This window comes from Capra hircus, chromosome 19 (genome assembly GCF_001704415.2).
Source record: "Capra hircus breed San Clemente chromosome 19, ASM170441v1, whole genome shotgun sequence".
Classification (NCBI taxonomy): Eukaryota; Metazoa; Chordata; class Mammalia; order Artiodactyla; family Bovidae; genus Capra; species Capra hircus.
Genome location: NC_030826.1, coordinates 47,174,861 through 47,194,985, shown reverse-complemented (window position 1 = coordinate 47,194,985; position 20,125 = coordinate 47,174,861). Strand labels below are relative to the sequence as shown.

General features: G+C 37.0%; 1 protein-coding gene across 4 annotated transcripts in view; it reads right to left on the bottom strand.

Moving 5' to 3' along the window:
• TANC2 (tetratricopeptide repeat, ankyrin repeat and coiled-coil containing 2) overlaps nt 1–20,125 on the bottom strand; it is a 368,300-nt gene that overhangs the window by 177,479 nt on the left and 170,696 nt on the right. For 2 of the 4 annotated variants that reach the window (XM_018065318.1, XM_018065320.1), the window contains exon 5: nt 8,504–8,614. The exons of the other annotated variants lie outside the window; for them this stretch is intronic. In XM_018065318.1, coding sequence (XP_017920807.1) covers nt 8,504–8,614 — 111 coding nt within the window. The remainder of the gene's footprint in view (nt 1–8,503; nt 8,615–20,125) is intronic. 4 annotated transcript variants of the gene reach the window in all.

The following is a 20,125-nucleotide window of genomic DNA, read 5'->3' as shown; positions in this document are numbered from 1 at the left end:
TTCCATATTATTCCCCTATTGACCTGGATTTCCTTACCCATCATACAATTTATTTTAATGTGGAAAGTAAAGCAATTGTATACTCATTACAGTAGGAAAATTATTATCTTCAAAAGTCACCTTTGTCTACATGGCAAATGTATTCTTTGCTGGCTTCCCAATCTGAAATTTATTCTAGAACCTGCACATTAAAATAATGTGATGTAGTTACTCAGACTTAAAGAGAAAAACACCATTTTAGGAAGAAGTACTTCACTGAACCGTAACAGTAGAGATTAGGCAAGAGGAAAGACCTACAGACAGTTATTAGAAGAACAGCAAGGGAATTCTGAATATAAAAGGGAGGGATCCTAGGAATACTATGGAGACAAGGATGAGAAGGATTTGTGCTCCCAGAATACAGAATGAAGCGGAGTGAAAGTTGCTCAGTTGTGTCCTGCTCTCTGTGACCCCATGGACTGTACCCTGCTAGGCTCCTCTGTCCATGGAATTCTCCAGGCCAGAATACTGGAGTGGGTAGTTGTTCCCTTCTCCAGGGGATCTTCCCAACCCAAGGATCGAACCCAGGTCTTCTGCATTGTAGGCAGATTCTTTACCATCTGAGCCACCAGGGAAGCAGAATACAGAATAGCATGTATCAATATACAGAAAAAACCAGGAGAATTCATTGCTTCATTTAAACAGCTTTCTTTAAAATTTCAATTGACTCCCATGAGTGTGAGATGGACATGGTGACTTGCATCTAATGAAGAGAATACAACAAAAAGTGATACGATGCCACTTTTGAGACTAAGTTATAAAAAACTGTCTCTCTCATCTCGCTCGTTCTCAGGAAGCAAGCTGCCATGGGTGAGGTCACCTGTGGATAAGCACCCATGGCAAGGAACTGAGGGCGGTCTCTGGTTAAAGCCGCTAAGAACTGAGGCCCTCTGTTCCAACAGCCCAGAGGAACCGAATCCTTCAACAAACATAAGCATCATAAACTTGAAAGAGGAGCCTTCTCCAGTTGAGCCCTGAGATAACTACAGCCTAGGCTATTTTTTTTGGATGATCCTGGCAGCTTGTGGGATCTTAGTTCCCCAACTGGGGATTGAAGCTGGACCCTTGGCAGTGAAAGCATGAAATCCTAACCACTGGACTGCCAGGGAATTCCCTAAATTTAAATGTTATAACAAACAACTTCTAAACAAGGAAAACAGAGAAACAAAGAGGATTTCAAGTGATTTAGGGACAAAGGATGGCAGTGGTGACATCTAATACAGAATTCCTAAAATTTCTAGTTTCTTGAGTATCAAAACACAAGTCAAGAATATCTTTCTGTCTCTTCTTTGTTCCCACTGAATTTTTCATGAATACTCGGCTGTAGGAACATATATATATTGCGTAGGGAAAGAAGAACATAAAACTGCATTTTTTTCAGAAATAAATTTAGAAGAACATATATATGTGAGAGATGTTATTCATCATAATAACTGATGCTCCAGACATTGTGCTAGTAAGTACCTTCTGTCTTAATCAATCATCACAAACACCCTATGGAGTACATGATATTACTCTCTGTCCTTTACAGATGAAGAACCAGAAAATGAGGAAGACTAAATAATAAAAGTTATATAACTAGTAAGTGGCATGATTAGACTTAGCTGAGTTTATATGATCCCAGGGCTACTTATCACTATGAAAAGCTGCCTTCATTAAAAAAAGAACAACCAAAACTCACAAAGCTTAGAATCTATACATAGACTGCTTATGAAAACAGGCCAGTGACAACAGGCTGTAGGTGCAACTTTATCCTCTTTGTGAAGTGCTCTCATAAAAAGGATAATGATAATCGTACCCGCAGCACTTTTTTCAGTATTTATTTATTTATTTGGCTGTACTGGATCTTAGTTGTGACATACAGGCCTCTCTCTAGTTGTGCACATGCTTAATTGCCTCACAGCCTGTGGAATCTTAATTCCCCAATCAGGAACTGAACCCATGTTCCCTGTATTGGGAGGCAGATTCTTAACCACTGGACCATCAGGAAAGTTCCACACATAACATTCTTAGAGGAAAAGTAGTAAAGGCTGTGGAACACTTTAACTGTAGCTAAGATTTATTAAAACTAACTCTGGACCACATAATTGTCATTATTTTATATATTTTAATTATTACATCTTCACAGCATTCCTAGGATACAGGTAATATTATAATCCCCATTTTACAGATAAGGAAATTAATCATTGTAAGTAATATGCCCAAAGTCATACAAGCACAAAGTGGTAGACTCAGTATTTGAACACAGGTAGCCTGGCTCTCAGGTCTGCAGTCTAAACTAGTGTATTTCACTGCCTCAAAAAAACCAAAGATAGACAGGTTTTAGGGTTAATAAAAAAAACTTCCATTTGGATATCTAGCTAAATTACAGATCTAAGCACCATACTTACAGGCCAAGTCTTTATAATTTGTGATGCAAAACACCTTGAGAAGAGTTAATCTAAAGGTCAGTTAAAAGACAGTTAATGGGGGAGGGAAGGACTGGGAGCTAGGGGTTAGCAGATGTAAACTAGTATACAGAGGATAAATAAGCAACAAGGTGCTACTATAGCACAGGGAACTACATATTCAACAGCCTGTGAAAAGCCATAATGGACAAGAATATTAAAAAAAGAAGGTCTATATGTGTAGAACTGAGTCACTGTGCTGTACAGCAGAGATTAGCACACATTGTGAATTCACTATATTTTGATTTAAAAAGATGGTTAATGCCTTAAATAATGATAAAATGTAAATCATGAAAACAACGAAAAATGTTCAAAGTGAAAAGTTCTATTCAATAAAGCACCTGTCCACTGAAAGAACTTTCTAACATGTCAAGAACTTATTAGTTGATAAAGGAGTATGTGGATGAAAAGCTATCCATTCTCTTATTCTAGCTCTCTGGTGTGCTTATGCTCATCATCAGTTTTCAGGCAGTATCTCTCATGCTTGAGAGATACTGAAGTCACTCCTGTTTCTCTCTCTGCTTCCTCTCTCTAGTTACACGGACGTTCACATCCTGGTTAGGGCAGCACTGCAGTGCATTTCTACCTTCATCTGATTTATAAGTTTGTCCACGACCCAACATTTAGGTGGGGTTGTTGTTGTTGTTGTTCTAACAGTTGTACCATTAACAACCTTCATTTCATTTCAACATTTATAACAGCATTTCTTTTCTCCTTCTTTTTGGGGGCGGGTAAGTGGGGAAAGACGTGTTACAGATCACTCTGAGAAGCTGTTATATTAACAGAAAGAAGTACATATGTGCATGTAGAACAGTGTTTGTATGTAACTTTAAGGGGTTTAGAAACCCTTCCCCCCAAAACTCACCAGTTTAACTCTGGTTAAAAATCTTGCAGTATACCTGTGTTTTCGACACAGTAGACATAAGAAATACAAATTCAAGATAATAGAAGCTGTGAATTACAAGAAAAAGGCTCCTGGTACCCATAAACCAATCAAAAACCAGACAGAGGGTTTTATCTCTAAAGTATAAAACTCACAGCAAAGTAAAGAAGAATGGCAAACCATTTGGAATAAAGGTAACATCTGATAATGTTTTCAGGAAAAACAAATAACAGAAGATGAGAAAACAGATCATCCTTTTCTTCTAAGTGGAATGACCGTGACTACACAGGAGTTGGGAAAAGAAGAATCAAGGAACTACTCACTTTATGTGAAATATTTCATCATGTACCGTGGTTTGCACTTGCGCTATAGAACACACAATGCTGTTAAGAGATCCAAATGAAAAGTCTTTTATGAATGAAACTATATAAATATGAATATGCACCTTCAAGCAAGAAAGTATCATAAAACTCTCTTCCATTCTTGAGTTTCAAATACATCCTAATTTTGTTGTCACCTTAAATAACATTGTCCTTTGAAGGACAGTGCCATTTTTAGAGAGATTCAAAAGGATCTACTACAAAAAGATTAATCTCAAATTCTTCTGAAAGTATCTGCTGTGGATAAAAGCCTGTCTATTTTCAGAACTCTGGTCTGGACTTTGGCTCTTAACCTTGCACATGTATCAAAAGTCCTATAAAACTGTCAACTTGGCCTGGCATCTGTATCAAGGTTCATTCCTACACCTGAAATTATGTGTTGTTAAAATGTGCAACATAAAAAGCTTGAAAAAACTAAGAAGGAATGTTGCTATCCTTTAGTAGCATCTGATTACTGAAAAATCTCAATACAAATTCCCTGCAGAAATTTTAGAAAAGTATAATGATGATGATGATGAACAACAGGAAGGGTAATACATTTCTTATTTATTTCACCTCAGCTGAGTATTTGTCCTATACATTATTTTACTTAATCTTAACAACTCTATAAGATTTATTGTTAAAAAAAGAGCTGTTTTTAATCACAATCCTACAAGGAATTTATGGCTATGAATGTTACATGTAGTCACACAGCTAGTAGGTGACAGAGTCAGGAATTAAATGTAGAGTTAATTTCAGAACCCGAGCTCTCTGAAACTAACACATACTGCCCAATAAAGAAAAGAAAAATCACCTGTAATCCCACCAGCCAGCTACAACCACTGCTAACATAAGATAATGTTCTTATCTCACGAATGCTACTCTCTCCTCTGACAACAAACAGAATTCCAATTCTCTCCCTCTTTAGGCAACCAAGGTTAGTTTGGTGTATTCTTCTGGGTATTTCCCCCTTTGAATGTGTATTCATGTATCTATGCAAATATATATTTAATCTGTTAAATTATCAAGTAACATCATGTTATACGTAATGTTACTGTGATAGGAAACTGAGGCACGAAGAAATTACACAACATGTTCAAGATCACAAAACTGCTAAGGGGAAGACTGTAACTGAAACATAGGCAGACACATTCTAACTAAAAATGACCCTAAACCTTTACATCTTGTATTTCCCATTTAAAAACACTTTAAGATCTTGTGTTATACACTCAGGATCATCACTATAATAATAACAAAATTAGCTAACATTTATAAGCATTTACTATAAAACAAGCATTCTGCTAAGTGCTCTGTATTTATTAATCTGATTTAAGATTACCATTTCCATTTTTACAGATGAGGAAACTGAAGCTGAGACAAGTTAAGTGACTTGCCTAAAATCACACAGCTAATAACCAATGCTGTAGGCAGAAAAGTTAGAGGGTAGGACAAATGTGTTCTCTTATCTAGGCAATTGTTTTACTGAAATCACTGATATCAGTTCGTTACCCTAAAAAGAGAATACAGCCTTGTCTCATACTTAAAAACTGAATTTTCTACTTTGTAATTTAAGGGTCAAGCAAGGGATGCTTATAGAATTTTACACAGTAATAGAGTTAGGGGCACTGTATTTCTGGACTACACTGTGTCCACTTAAAGAGTTCAACAATAAATCCTGCTTATACCCTCACACAAATCACTTAAATTCTCTAGGTCCTAATTTCCTCACTGTAAGACGATTATCAAATACAATTCACTTGATCTCCCCGACTCGGGAAGTTCAGTTATGTAACATCATCGATCATCTCTATGGTTTCAGTTGCAGAACCAAAACATACTGTTTACTCATACTGTTGCGCACATTTTCTGCATACAACAAATCTGATTTGAGGGACAGTAAAACTTAAGTATTCTAGAATCTAATGCTATATAGACTGAATCCCTCAGTTTATTAGACAAATAATCTGGATCAATACCTATACCCCATTGTAGCTTTCCCCAGTCCCTGCAGACCAAACATCAACAACTTGTTCTGATTTGATCCACAATTTCCTATTCCTTGCAGGACAACACTGAAAACTAGTTATAGGTACACAGATACCATGGACCAAAAGACAAACCAAGGAAAATACATATCCATTTCTCAGAAATAAAAGCTTTCTTCTTCCCGCCTAAAATACAGACACCAAAATGTTGAGGTCTGGATAATAAAGAAACAACGTCACCAATTACTCCTCAGAAGTCAACAGCAGAATGAGTCTGATGGGTTGCAGCCTGCAGCCACGCTGTAACCCAGCTGGTTCTCATAGTATGGCACTTCATCCAGCAGCTTCAGCAGTAGCTGAGAGTTTGTTAGAGAAGCAAATTCTCAACCTACCCAGGCTTACTGAATCCGAAATTCTGGGGCTGGGTCCCACAATCTGCCTTTGAAGAAATCCTCCAGGCAATTCTTGCTGCTGTGGTTGTTTAGTCTCTAAGTCATGTCAGACTCTTTGCAACCCCGTGGACTGTGGCCCACCAGACTCCTCTGTCCATAAGATTTTCCAGGCAAGAATACTGGAGTGGGTTGCCATTTCCTCCTCTGGGGGACCTTCCCAACCCAGGGACTGAACCTGTACCTCCTGCATTGGCAGGCGGATTCTTTACCACTGAGCCACCAGAGAAGCATGCTAAAATGTGAGAACCAGGGCTCATTTAACCTTTAGCTGATGCTTGTTGCCTCTGTGACATATACTCTTTCTCCAAATTTGCATGTGATAATAAATAAAGCAGGAAGATATCAGATCACTAGTTTTAACTGCATTATTATGTATGAGTATATCATAAAATATTAATATGATCATTATTCTGCTAGTATATCCTATGTAAGAGAAATTCAGAAAGAATGGGTTATTTGTTTGCTTTATGAGTATACTAAATTTACTTGTTTATTGTTAATTTTTGGTAGTATGTAGAAGATTACAGCTTCAACCCTCAGGTCACTAATCTTATCTCTGCAGAAACTTATTTTCACAGAATTTATTATAAAAGAACAAATCACTAAGACGTTTCTATGCCTTAAATCTGCTTCAGATAAGAAAAGGAGACTGCAGAGCATGGCAATTAACATTTTGGCAATGTGTTTTAGTTTCTTCCTGGTTTTCTGAAAATGTTAATTGAGACTTAGTTTGGTTCAATTCCAATTCAGTGAAGATTCATGTTTGTGGAAAATATACATAAGTAATAACATGGACAAGATTTTTCACAGTGATTCAGCACTGGCATTCTAAATAACAGCAGCTCCCTTGCTTCTTGACAGTAACAATCACTAGATTAGATTAAAGATGTCAGATAGGCAATCAGGAAGTGAAAAATTAGTCCCCCCACACTAAATCTGATTTGCAAATCTGAAAAAGAAAATATCTCTCTTTTCTTCCAAACCTCAATGCAGGAATAGAGAATTAGTGCATTTAATTATTTTACTTTATTATACAAAATTTGCATGAAGAAATGCAGAGTATAATATTCCAATGTCCAAGAAACGTGACAACACCTCAAAACAGGAATTCTTTTAACAATGTGCTACTGTGTCATTTTAGGACGCTACTTCGTTCCTTTTAGAAACAGAAAAGCTAGTTTCTAATACCTACCTGTGATTGATTTAAAAGTGAAAGTCATTTACAACAGCAGATGAAGACCAAGGTTCTGCAACTTGAAAGCGAAATCCCCAAGGTCTTTCAATATTCAAAGCTGGTTCATAAAATCAAATGTCTCTGATTAGGTTTGCCTCAAGTCTTTTGCCTCCCGTCTTTTTTTAAAAAAAATACATGTCTTACCTGGCTTCAGAGGTATATTAGCCTGACATTTCAGATTACAGCTACTGATATCTTACCTAGAACTAGAAATCACCTTATTCTGCTAATCTCTAGTATGGTAAATATGTAGTAGTTGTATCCACTGTGGTTTAACATTGATTTTAATGAGCAGGAATAAACAAAAGACCTAAAAACAAGTCTTCTAAAGTTCTTTACTGAAGCTCTGATCTGTATACTCAACTAGAGCTGTGAACATTTCTAACATAGCTCTATAGACTCACTGCAGAGTAAGTGTAAAGGATGTTGCCAAGCAACTCATCTAAGTTTGGAAGAATCTAGGCATTGATAATGAGTCTGTGTCAGCTTGGCTCCCACACAAGAAGGGTTTTAGTGAACTCCCACATGTGCTTACAGGCCATTCATGAGAAGAGGTATTTCTAACAGTGAGTGTCCAGGAGTCCAAATCAGGAAACTGTAACTTTTTTTTCCTAATTCAAGTATAATGTATCCAACATCACAACAATTTTCTATAACTGTTCAGAAAACCAATAGGGATTATGGCAAAAAAAAAAAAAAAAAAAAAAAAAAAACAACAACAAAAAAAACCAAAGATCATATGCAAAGGACTAGGGTTGAATCGACATTTTTATTCACACTTGAACACTGCTGAGTGGACGTGGCCAAAGCAAAATTTCTTCAAGTATCTCAGGTCACACAAAGCACCCTGAGAATGTATCTCCCAAATTATTTTGATTCTTTTGAAAATTATCCTTGAAGCCGTTTTCAATATCTACACAATTATATCAATAATCAAAAAGGATGTTCAGTAGAAACTGCTCTAATAAGGAAAATACACAGTCAGTTGCACAAGAGAGAACAGCTGTGATTTTATGAATAATATACATGCAAAACGCTGCTCTGCTGGATGGGCCTGATCCAAACCTCCCTCTTTCAAAGCAGATACTTGGCATGCACGCTTACCAGGGCAGTATGCATCCACGTCCAGTTTCTGAGCTGAAGTGAGGGTTGGTGAGCCAAGCTCGGATTCTGGAATTCTTGGGCTCTCAACAAACTTTGCCTTCCTCAGAGGGGCTAAGGACAAAAAAAAAAGAGACAGAGAGAGAGGGAGAGGGGAAAAAAAAAAGAGAGGAAAACAGAAAGAAAGGAAGAAAAAGGAAAGAGAAACAGGGAAAGAGAAAGGAAAGAGAAACATAGAGGGGTCATGAGTAAGGGGAACAGCAGGCAACAGATGGAAGCACTTAAATGAACGACACACTCTGTCAGACTCAGATCAGGTTACCCTATTTTTTTTTTTTTTTTGTGCCAGAAAAAAATTAACTGCATTCTTCATAGAGATGGGTCTTGTTAAAAAGTCACTGCAAACTGGAAAAGCTAAAACCTAATCATCAAAACTGTGAGTGTAAGTTGTAACTCTCTAATCTATTACCTTTAGCTATTTCCTCTTTCCTTATAAAGCAGAGAGTTTTCTGATTTTGTCTTCCTTTGCTGTTAAATGCAGGTATTAACTGACTAAAGTATCGGACTAACCTTTAAGATTTTGTTTATAATAAACATAACCAAAAGTTTTCTTTATCCAGAAATAACTATCAATACAATACTGGGTTGTGATAACTACCTTAAGTAGGATTAACCTATTTAGCTTAACAAGGAAATCAATTACCTAACTGCTCAGCTATTAGGTAAGAAGTCAAAACTGCTAGTGGACTAAGATATTAACTAGGCCATGAGAGTTTGCAACTGGCTGCTAAAGATAAAGAGATGTGATTTGCTTACAAATATAATTATGAGGTCTATGGAACAGCAATATTCCATGCCATGGAATTCACTCAATCTTATAAGGAATGAAAGAAGGAAAACAGCATAATTCACGAATTGAAAGTTTTCATATTAAAAGCTAGTGTAAATTTTATTTAATGATTTTTAGGCAAAAATGTTAAGGACTATTACTGATATACATTTAAATAGTTAAATATATTAAAAGTTATAATTATGAAGACTGATTTGATACTTTTAAACTGAATTCTATTAAATAAACTGTAATAGGATGAATGTGCTTAGTATAATACTGGTGGCAAAAGTACCAGCCAAATCTGAAATTGATTTGTATGCATTATATACACTGTATCATAACTATAGGTGTTCCAGACATGTGAGTGCTTAAGATCACATTTCTTTTATCAAAAGTTTCGGCATGTTCTTCAAAATCCTCATCCATTACTGATTCACAGGGGGATTCTAAGTTATTCCTAAAAGACCTTGTAAAAAGTAATGTAAAACTTTGTCATTACCATGACCAGAATTCTACATTATTTTCTTTGGAGGTCAAAAATACAAAGTCTTTAAAAAATAGAAAGTATTTTTGATACTCAAAACCTACAGTCAACTAAATCATACTTAAATCTTAGGGTATGTATGTATATTTTAAGTGTATGTTAAAATAAAGTCTACTGTCTCCATGGCAACCAAGACTGAGGGTGCTAACAGAATGGTTCTCTGCCAAAAGCAAGCTTTGGAACAGCAGAATTCTCACCTCTGTTAACTGTAAAACTTGAGCCTATTTTTAAAAAATCACTATCACAAATGAAGATCTCAAGTGACTTATATGCATATCTGCAGGCTACTTTATCTGCAGCCAATATCAGAACCTCTTTCATTGTAATCTCACCAATTCAAAAATAATAAAACATTTTATTTATCCAAAATTGCTTTGTATAGGAGAAATTATGTTTTTTACTCTTAACACATCGATTTTATTTTATTTTTTTACTTTATAATAATAGTTTAATTCTGAAATCTCTGAAGTCCTTTCCTAGAATTTTATTATTTTATCATGGCAGTAGAATAATTCTTTTACCTGCTGAGTTCTGACAAAGACAGCCCTGGTCCCTGCTCAAGGGACTCTATACATCTAAAAATTTTAATAACAATTTTTATAATGAAATTTGGGGCTAGTAGACAGACAGAAATCAGCAACTGAGGGTAGAATATGTAAGAAAGAAATTGAAGGATGGCAGGAGAAGTTGAGGCAGGTAGGAAGAATGTTTAAGAATTATGAGATGAAGTCACGGGGGAAAATCAAGATCCTAGAGATCTGGAAAATTCAATACCATGTAGACGTCTCTGTTTTCTTTTCTCAGGGAATTCCAATTGTTACCTTTTTAGTTCACAGTGGACATTTACTTCTGCTTTTCTACCTTCATCTCTGTCATCTATGGGACACTGTACATATCTAATAATGAATTTATGTTATTTTATAAGGTAGATTATAATGTTGCTCTCACTCAAATTATAGAGAACTAGTGTTATCTTAAGTCAAACACACACAGAAGGTACAATCACAAGCATGACAGATTGTCCAAGATGCTTAACACTACTTGGTGGAGAACATAATTGGTCAGCACGAAAGATGGGACAGCAGTTTCGAAGCCTAGAATGCTAATGCATTTTGCTGTAAAATAAATGGTATATAAGATGAATCAGATGGGTAGGAGAACTCTGTGTCAAAGGGTTTACCAAACAGTTTTTTTTAAGTAGTTGAAATAAGATGAGAAGGGGACTCTAATGAAGAAGAAAATGGCATCTTACTCCATTCTTGCCTGGGAAATTCCATGGACAGAGGAGCCGGCGGGCTATAGTCCACTGAGCTACAAAGGAGTCAGACACAACTTCACAACTAAACAACAACAAAGGGGACTCTAAAACCAAACCAGGTATTTTATTGTGATATAAGAGATAACAGGAAACCACTAATCTGAAATCTGAACCAATACTGGGTATATGATTCCTATGCTGTAAGAAACTTGAGTTTGGGCATACGGCTGAGTTGAGATGCATACTGTAAGCGGAGGATGCATACTGATTAGAGTATACTGAAGTTGCTCAGTCATGTCAGACTCTCTGTGACCCCATGGACTGTAGCCTGCCAGGCTTCATCCGTGGGATTTTCCAGGCAAGAATACTGGAGTGGGCTGCCGTTTCCTTCTCCAGGGGATCTTCACGACCCAGGGATCAAACCCGGGTCTCCCACGTTGCAGGCAAACTCTTTACTGTCTGAGCCACCAGGGAATCCTATTAGAGCATGGGCTTAGTCATTGGAAAGATTGAGGTTATAGCTCTAGCACTTACAGGTAATAAGAAACTGGGCAAGTTAGCCTTACTAAGTCTGGGGCAAAAAGGCTATGATTATAGAAAACAAGGTGAGCACATGGTTTCAAGACAGAGAATGGAGAAGCAGCCTAACGTGGTATAAGATCTTATTGCAAAACCCAACAGAACTTTTTGGTCAATTAAACAGCATAGTAGGGAAGGACTGGATAACAGAGGAATGAACGATCTGAGCCCCGAAACTAGAAAGCCTAAGTTGGATCCCATCTCTTCCACCTTTTCCTAGCTGGGAGAGCTCTTCTGTGCCTAAGTTTCCTCATCAGTTACTTGGGGTTAATAACAGTAGCTACAGCATGGGACAGTTGCAAGGATTACACGAACTAACTCAAATAAAATGGTTAGAGACGTGCCCAGCACAGAACATCCTTTATAAATGCCAGCTGTTTTCATCATTGTTTCTGCTGCTATCGTCATCATCACCACCATCACAGATGCAGCATGCTTTGGAAAGTCTGAACTGTCTGTGACAGAGGGGTAAAACAAAGACGTCTAAGATGCCATGAGGGAATGATAAGAACAGTAATATTACCAATCAAATTTTTTAAACTGAGAAGGAAATAATGTTGAAGAAAACATGTTATAACTTAGAAAGTGGTAGAAAACCCAAGTCAAAATGGTCTAAGTTAGACAAAGAGAACTATGTGGGTATAGAAAGTTAAACAGTATGATTCAGACCGCTAGTTCTCAAACTGTGGTGCTGGACCAGCAGTAAAGCATCACTTGGGAATTTGTTAGAAATGCAAATGATCATACCCCATATCAAACCAGCTGAGGACCAGAAACTTGAGACACTACAGACTCAGCAATCTGTGCTAGCAAACCCTCCAAGTGATTCTAAAGCACACTAAACTTTGGGGACACCGGATTAGAGAGAGATATCTATAAATACCTCATGAAAATGGATCTCTGAAAGACTTCATCTAACAAAAAATGTTGAAACAAAACAGAAATCAAGGCCTCGTCTCTGAAAGTATTAACATCTATGGGTAAAAGTTAGGATTTCTTCTCAATCACTCTTTTAGCACTACAACTCTTGTGTTATGGGTTTATTTATTTTTTAAACCAATCCCAAGTTATAAAGTATCCATCATTCAGAGCCTATTTCGAAGAGAGACCAATGTGTCTGTACTCGTTAATTTTTACCAAGATCACTGAGGGGTAGAGGACAGGGGATGAAGAGCAATCAGATAGATCATAAAGAAATGTTAATGGTGAAAAAGAAAACCCATCTGTGTGGGTTCCTCTGTAAACTGAGATGCTGTGGATGATGCTGAAGCACACCTTGCTCATGCAACTATATGTGAAATTCACTCAGTTGTGTCTGACTCTTTGTGGCCCCATGGACTATACAGCCCATGGAATTCTCCAGGCTCGAATACTGGAGTGGATAGCTGTTCCCTTCTCCAGGGGATCCTCCCAACCCAGGGATTAAACCCAGGTCTCCCACGTTGCAGGTGGATTTTTTATCAGCTGAGCCACCAGGGAAGCCCCAAGCAACTATAAAGACATTAAAATATAAATTTTAATAACTACTTAATTATTTGTCTTCATTAAATGTTTCACAGCAAAGGGGAACTTCTATGGAGAAACTAGCATAAGACTCAGATACTCATGGGAGAATGGTATGGAGCCAGATCAAACAAAGCAAGGACCAGGAAAATGAGAACTGAAGGATAAATATAAAGATGAGTGGAACATAAAGTACCAAGAAAGTACTTTCACAAAGGTGGTTCTGAGATTAAATGCATACTTAGTAAGGAGTACGTCAAGGCTGTATATTGTCCCTCTGCTTATTTAACTTATATGCAGAGTACATCATGAGAAACGCTGGGCTGGAGGAAACACAAGCTGGAATCAAGATTGCCGGGAGAAATATCAATAACCTCAGATATGTAGATAACACCACCCTTACGGCAGAAAGTGAAGAGGAACTAAAAAGCCTCTTGATGAAAGTGAAAGAGGAGAGTGAAAAAGTTGGCTTAAAGCTCAACATTCAGAAAACGAAGATCATGGCATCTGGTCCCATCACTTCATGGGAAATAGATGGGGAAACAGTGGAAACAGTGTCAGACTTTATTTTGGGGGGCTCCAAAATCACTGCAGATGGTGACTGCAGCCATGAAATTAAAAGACACTTACTCCTTGGAAGGAAAGTTATGACCAACCTAGATAGGATATTAAAAAGCAGAGACATTACTTTGCCAACAAAGGTCCGTCTAGTCAAGGCTATGGTTTTTCCAGTGGTCATGTATGGATGTGAGAGTTGGACTGTGAAGAAGGCCGAGCGCCGAAGAATTGATGCTTTTGAACTGTGGTGTTGGAGAAGACTCTTGAGAGTCCCTTGGACTGCAAGGAGATCCAACCAGTCCATTCTGAAGGAGATCAGCCCTGGGATTTCTTTGGAAGGACTGATGCTAAAGCTGAAACTCCAATACTTTGGCCACCTCATGCAAAGAGTTGACTCATTGGAAAAGACTCTGATGCTGGGAGGGGTTGGGGGCAGGAAGAGAAGGGGACGACAGAAGATAAGATGGCTAGATGGCATCACCAACTAGATGGACATGAGTCTGAGTAAACTCCGGGAGTTGGTGATGGACAGGGAGGCCTGGCGTGCTGCGATTCACGGGGTCGCAAAGAGTCAGACACGACTGAGCGACTGAACTGAACTGAACTAGTAAGGTTAATCTAAAGACAAATTCACTGTCAAATGTGAAAGGAGGATAAAAAGGTTTTAGTTATAGGCAAGAGAAAGAAGCACAGGTGTCCAAATTAGAAAGAAAGAAGCAAAATTATCTTTGTTCACAGATGACAAAATCGTAAATATAGAAAGTCCTAAAGATTCCACCAATAAATGAACTCAGCAAAGTTGTCCAACACAAAATCAACATACAAAAATTCCCTAACAGTGAACAATCTGGAAAAGAAATTAAGAAAACAATTCAATTTAAAATAGCAACAAAAAATACCTACAAATAAATTTAATAAAGGAAGCCAAAGCCCTGAAACTACAAAATGTTGCTGAAAGAAAATAAAGAAGACACAAGTAAATGGAAAGAAAACCCTTGTTCATGAATTGTAAAAGTTAACATTGTTGAGATGGCAATACTACCCAAAATGATCCATAGATTCAATGCAATCCTTATCAAAATCCCAGAGGTTTTTTTGCATAGATAAAAAAAGTCATCCTAAAATTCATATGGATCTCAAGAAACTCTGAATAGCCAAAATAATTTTAAAAAGAACAAAGTTGGAGATATTAAATTTTATGATTTCAAAACTCACTATACAGCTACAGAATTAAAAGTGTGGTACCGGTATAAAGACAGACACATAGACAATAGAATAGAATAGATTTCAGAAATAAAACCTACGGTCAAATGATTTGACAAATATATTAAGACCATTTAAAGCGGACGATTTTTTCAATATATGGTGTTGGGAAAACTGGATATGTGTATGCAAAACAATGAAGGTGGAATCTTATCTTATACCAAATACAAAAATTAACTCAAAATGGATCAAAGACCTAAATGTAAGTAAAAGTTATATAATTCTTAGAAGAAAACTTGGGAGGAAAGATATGAACAATTTAACTGTTAAGGAAGTAGAGAGAGAGAGTGGAAAATTTATTTGGAAAGAAAAAACTGTATTTTTAAAAGTTTTTAATGGAGCTTTCATAGGCACACTCTTATAACATTCATAATATTTTAGTTCCTAAACATTTACTAGAAAAATAAACCTTTGAGTAACAATGGATTTCCTGGAGTGAGGGTGGGAAGCAAGGGTAGAGGAGAGAGATTGTTTGTGATACTCTTTATTTCCTCCCTCTTAACCCCCAATCTAATGGTGGTTTAAAACTGGGAAATGGTGAGAATAGTATCTTTCCAATCTATCCAGTATCCTGACCAACCTCTTCTCATAACGGTGCTTAAATGGTGACATAAACCACACCCTGAATAAAGGAAGAACGCCATGGAACTTTTGTTAGTTATGCAACAAAAAAGAAATGAATCCCTTAAAACAGAGGGATCAAAAACAAGTTTAAAAAAATTGAGAGAGAAAAACCAATAGAATCTGACAATGTGAAACAGGCTAGATATAAGTGAAAAGCAGATGAAAAGAAAGAACTGTAATTCATATAGTTTCCTGTTTTTTAGCAAGCAGAAAGTATCTATTTATAGAAAAGAAAAAACATATAAAAGAAATGAACACCCTCAGATGCAACCCAGAAAGAGAAAATTAAAATGTGATATGACAGTCTTCATCAAATAATGGCTAGTCCACTGTAGAAAGAGCTTCTGACACATTATAATGAAAAATAAAACTTTACTGTTCTAACCAATTACAAAATTAACATTAAGCTGGCAAAGTACCTTTCTGGTTCTCTTTTCATCTATAAAGCATAAAAAATGAAGTATATGTTTTATACATTTCTCTTTTCCTTGCTTCTTCCCCAAATACCATGTATTACCTTCTTGAGTCTCCCCATTCTCCTGACTCTAAACTACAAACAAAAATGATTGCATGTTGTTTTACACCCATACTATTCTGTGAAGTATCAAATAATCAGAACACATTTATTTTAAATCTGAATAAAGATACATTAATATTATGAAACACAATATGCATATTTATTTCTGACAACAGACTATTTGAAATCTGATCTCTTTGAAACCTGTATGAATGTAAGTATATGAAATGTGTGCAGTGTCACAAAGTGAAGTCAACAGTGTTTACCAATACAAATATCAATGTGTGGCCACTAGCTATCCATGATGGACTCTCCTACGAACACTCCCTATCTCCACTGATCATAGCGAACAGTTTTAACAAGAAGAAATTCAGAATTTACTTTATTTGAGGAAAATGAAATATTATGTAGTTTTACAATTTCCAAGACTAACAACAACTGTATCTACTTTCTAAAAAAATTGAAAGATAGCTGATCAGCATCAACTTATAGCAATATGGTCCCAATGAAAAGGAGGAGCTCACCTGAACATAATACAAAGAATACAGCAGCTATCCAAGTACAGAGAAAATACTCAATCAGTCTGTTGAAAATTTAGGGATTTGAATACCAAAGTAAGTTCTTTTAAAGAAAGTATCTATCACCTAAAGACTTCAATACTAACTTCCTAATAATGAAAACAAAAAACTCTAAACAAGTAAAACCTAAATAACTAAAGTGACATTAATAACTTTAAATAAATAAATAATTCAATAAAGTACAGAACAACCATTTACGAACAGTAACACAGCCAACTGCTACAGAGAAGTAACAAAAAATGCAACTTGAGATGGTATATTAGATACTCAGTTCAGTTCAATCGTTCAGTCATGTCCGACTCTTCACAACCCCATGGACCGCAGCATGCCAGCCTTCCCTGCCCATCACCAACTCCTGGAGCTTACTCAAACTTATGTCCATCGAGTCGGTGATACCATCTAACTACCTCATCCTCTGTCGGCCCTTTCTCCTCCCACGTTCACCCTTTCCCAGCATCAGGGTCTTTTCCAATGAGTCAGCTCTTCGCGTCAGGTGGCCAAAGTATTGGAGTTTCAGCTTTGGCATCAGTCCTTCCAATGAATATTCAGGACTGATTTCCTTTAGGATGGACTGGTTGGATCTCCTGGCAGTCCAAGAGACTCTAAAGAGTTTCTTCTCCAATACCACAGTTCAAAAGCATAAATTCTTTGGCACTCAGCTTTCTTTATAGTCCAACTCTCACATCCATACATAACTACTGTACAAACCATAGCTTTGACTAGATGGACCTTTGTTGGCAAAGTAATGTCTCTGCTATTTAATATGCTGTTTGGGTTGGTCATAACTTTTCTTCCAAGGAGCAAGTGTCAATAATCTCAGATATGCAGATGACACCACCCTTATGGCAGAAAGTGAAGAGGAACTAAAAAGCCTCTTGATGAAAGTGAAAGAGAAGAGTGAAAACATTGGCTTAAAACTCAACATTCAGAAAACTAAGATTATGGCATCTGGTCCCATCACTTCATTGCAAATAGATGGGGAAACAATGGAAACAGTGACAGACTTTATTTTTTTGGTTTCCAAAACCACTGCAGGTGGTGACTGCAGCAACGAAATTAAAGATGCGTGCTCCTTGAAAGAAAAGTTATGACCAACCTAGACATTAGATAGTACATTAGTAGTATTTATTTGCAAATAATAACTTTAAAGTCAGAGAATACCATGAATACATTCATAAAGCTGTCTACTGACCAAAATTTAGAGGATGTGATATCAGGGCTCAATTTTTTCCAGAGCAGAAGCATTAAATAGTAAATTAAAAACCTGAAGACAGTAATGAAATAACAATTCTTTGAAAATATGAACAAAATGAAAAATCTTTAAAAATGGGCAGGAGAACTGAATAGACTTTTTCCAAAGAGGAAATACAAATGGCCAATAGGCCTACAAAAAGATGCTCAACACTGCTAATCATCAGGGAAAGGCAAATCAAAACCACAATGAGATATCACCTCATACATGTCAGAATGGCTATCATCAAAAAGAACATAGTAACAAATGTCAGTGAGGATGTGGAGAAAAGGGAACCCTTGTACACTGTTCATAGGAATGTAAATTGGTGCAGTCACTGTCAAAAACAATATGAAGGTTTCTCAAAAAACTAAACAGAGAACTACTGTATGACCGAGCAACTCCACTCCCAGGTGTGTATATATATATAAACCTAATTCTAAAAGATACACGCATACCAATGTTCCTAGAAGTGTTATTTACAATTGCCAAGATATGGATGCAACCTAAGCATCCATCAACAGATGAATGGATAAAGAAGATGTGGTACACCAAACACACACACACACGCTTACACACACCAGAACACGACTCAGCCATAATACTATTCTGCCACTAGCAGCAACATGGACAGACCTGAAGGGCAATGATGCTAAGTCAGAAAAAGAAAGACAAACACTGCATGATATCAGTTACATGTGAAATGTAAAACACACAACAAACCAGTGAATATAACAAAAAAGAAGCAGACTCACAATGTAAGAGGAAAAACTAGTGGTTACCCATAGAGAGAGGGAAAGGAGGAGGGCCCATTCCCTTCTCTAGGGGATCTTCCTGACCCAGGGATCCAACCTGGATTTCCTGCACTGCAGGCACATTGTTTACCATCTGAGCCACCAGGGAAGCCCAGAGACAGGGAAAAGAGGAGAGGAAAAATAGGGGTAGAGGACCAACAAGCACACACTATCAGGCTGGCCAAAGTTTGGGGTTTTTTGTAACATCTTATGGAAAAATCCAAATGAACCTTTTGGTCAACCCATAATAAGGTATAAAATAAGCTACAAGGATAAATTGTACAACATAGAGAAAGAACACAGCCATTACTTTACAATAACTAAATGGAGCACATAACCTTTAAAAATTGTGAATTACTTTATTGTATACCTGTAACATATAATATTATACACCTGTAACTTATATAATATTGTACAGCAACTATGACACAACCCTTATGACAGAAAGTGAGGAGGAACTAAAGAGCTTCTTGATGAAGGTAAAAGAGGAGTGAAAAAGCTGGCTTAAAACTCAACATTAAAAAAACTAAGATCATGGCATTAGGTTCCATCATTTCATGGCAAATAGATGGGGAAACAATGGAAATGGTGACAGACGTTATTTTCTTGGGCTCCAAAATCACTGTAGATGGTGACTGCAGCCATGAAATTAAAAGACACTTGCTCCTTGGAAGAAAAGCTATGACAAACCTAGACAGCGTATTAAAAATCAGAGATACTACTTTGCCAACAAAGGTCCGTCTAGTCAAAGCTATGATTTTTCCAGTAGTCACGTATAGATGTGAGAGTTGGACCATACAAAAGGCTGAGTACCAAAGAATTGATGCTTTTGAACTGTGGTGTTGGAGAAGGCTCTTGAGAGTCCCTTGGACTGCAAGGAGATCCAACCAGTCCATCCTAAAGAAAATCAGTCCTGAATAACCATTGGAAGGACTGATGCTGCAGCTGAAACTCCAATACTCTGGCCACCTGATGTGAAGAGCCAATTCATTAGAAAAGACCATGATGTTGGGAAAGATTGAGGGCAGGAGGAGAAGGGAAAACAGAGTACAAGATGGCTGGATGGTTTCAGTGACTCAATGGACATGAGTTTGAGCAAGCTCTGGGAGATGGTGAAGGACAGGGAAGCCGGGCATGCTGCAGTCCATGGGGTTGCAAAGAGTTGGACACGAATGAGAGACTGAAAAACAACAGCAACTATACTTCAATAAACAAAAAGCAAACAAAACGAATGCATTATATTTTAAAGATACACAGAACTTTAATATTTTACAAAAATAAGACTATATACCTACAAAGAATTGAAAAATCCTAGACCAGACTGGCTAAGAAAAACAGCAGACA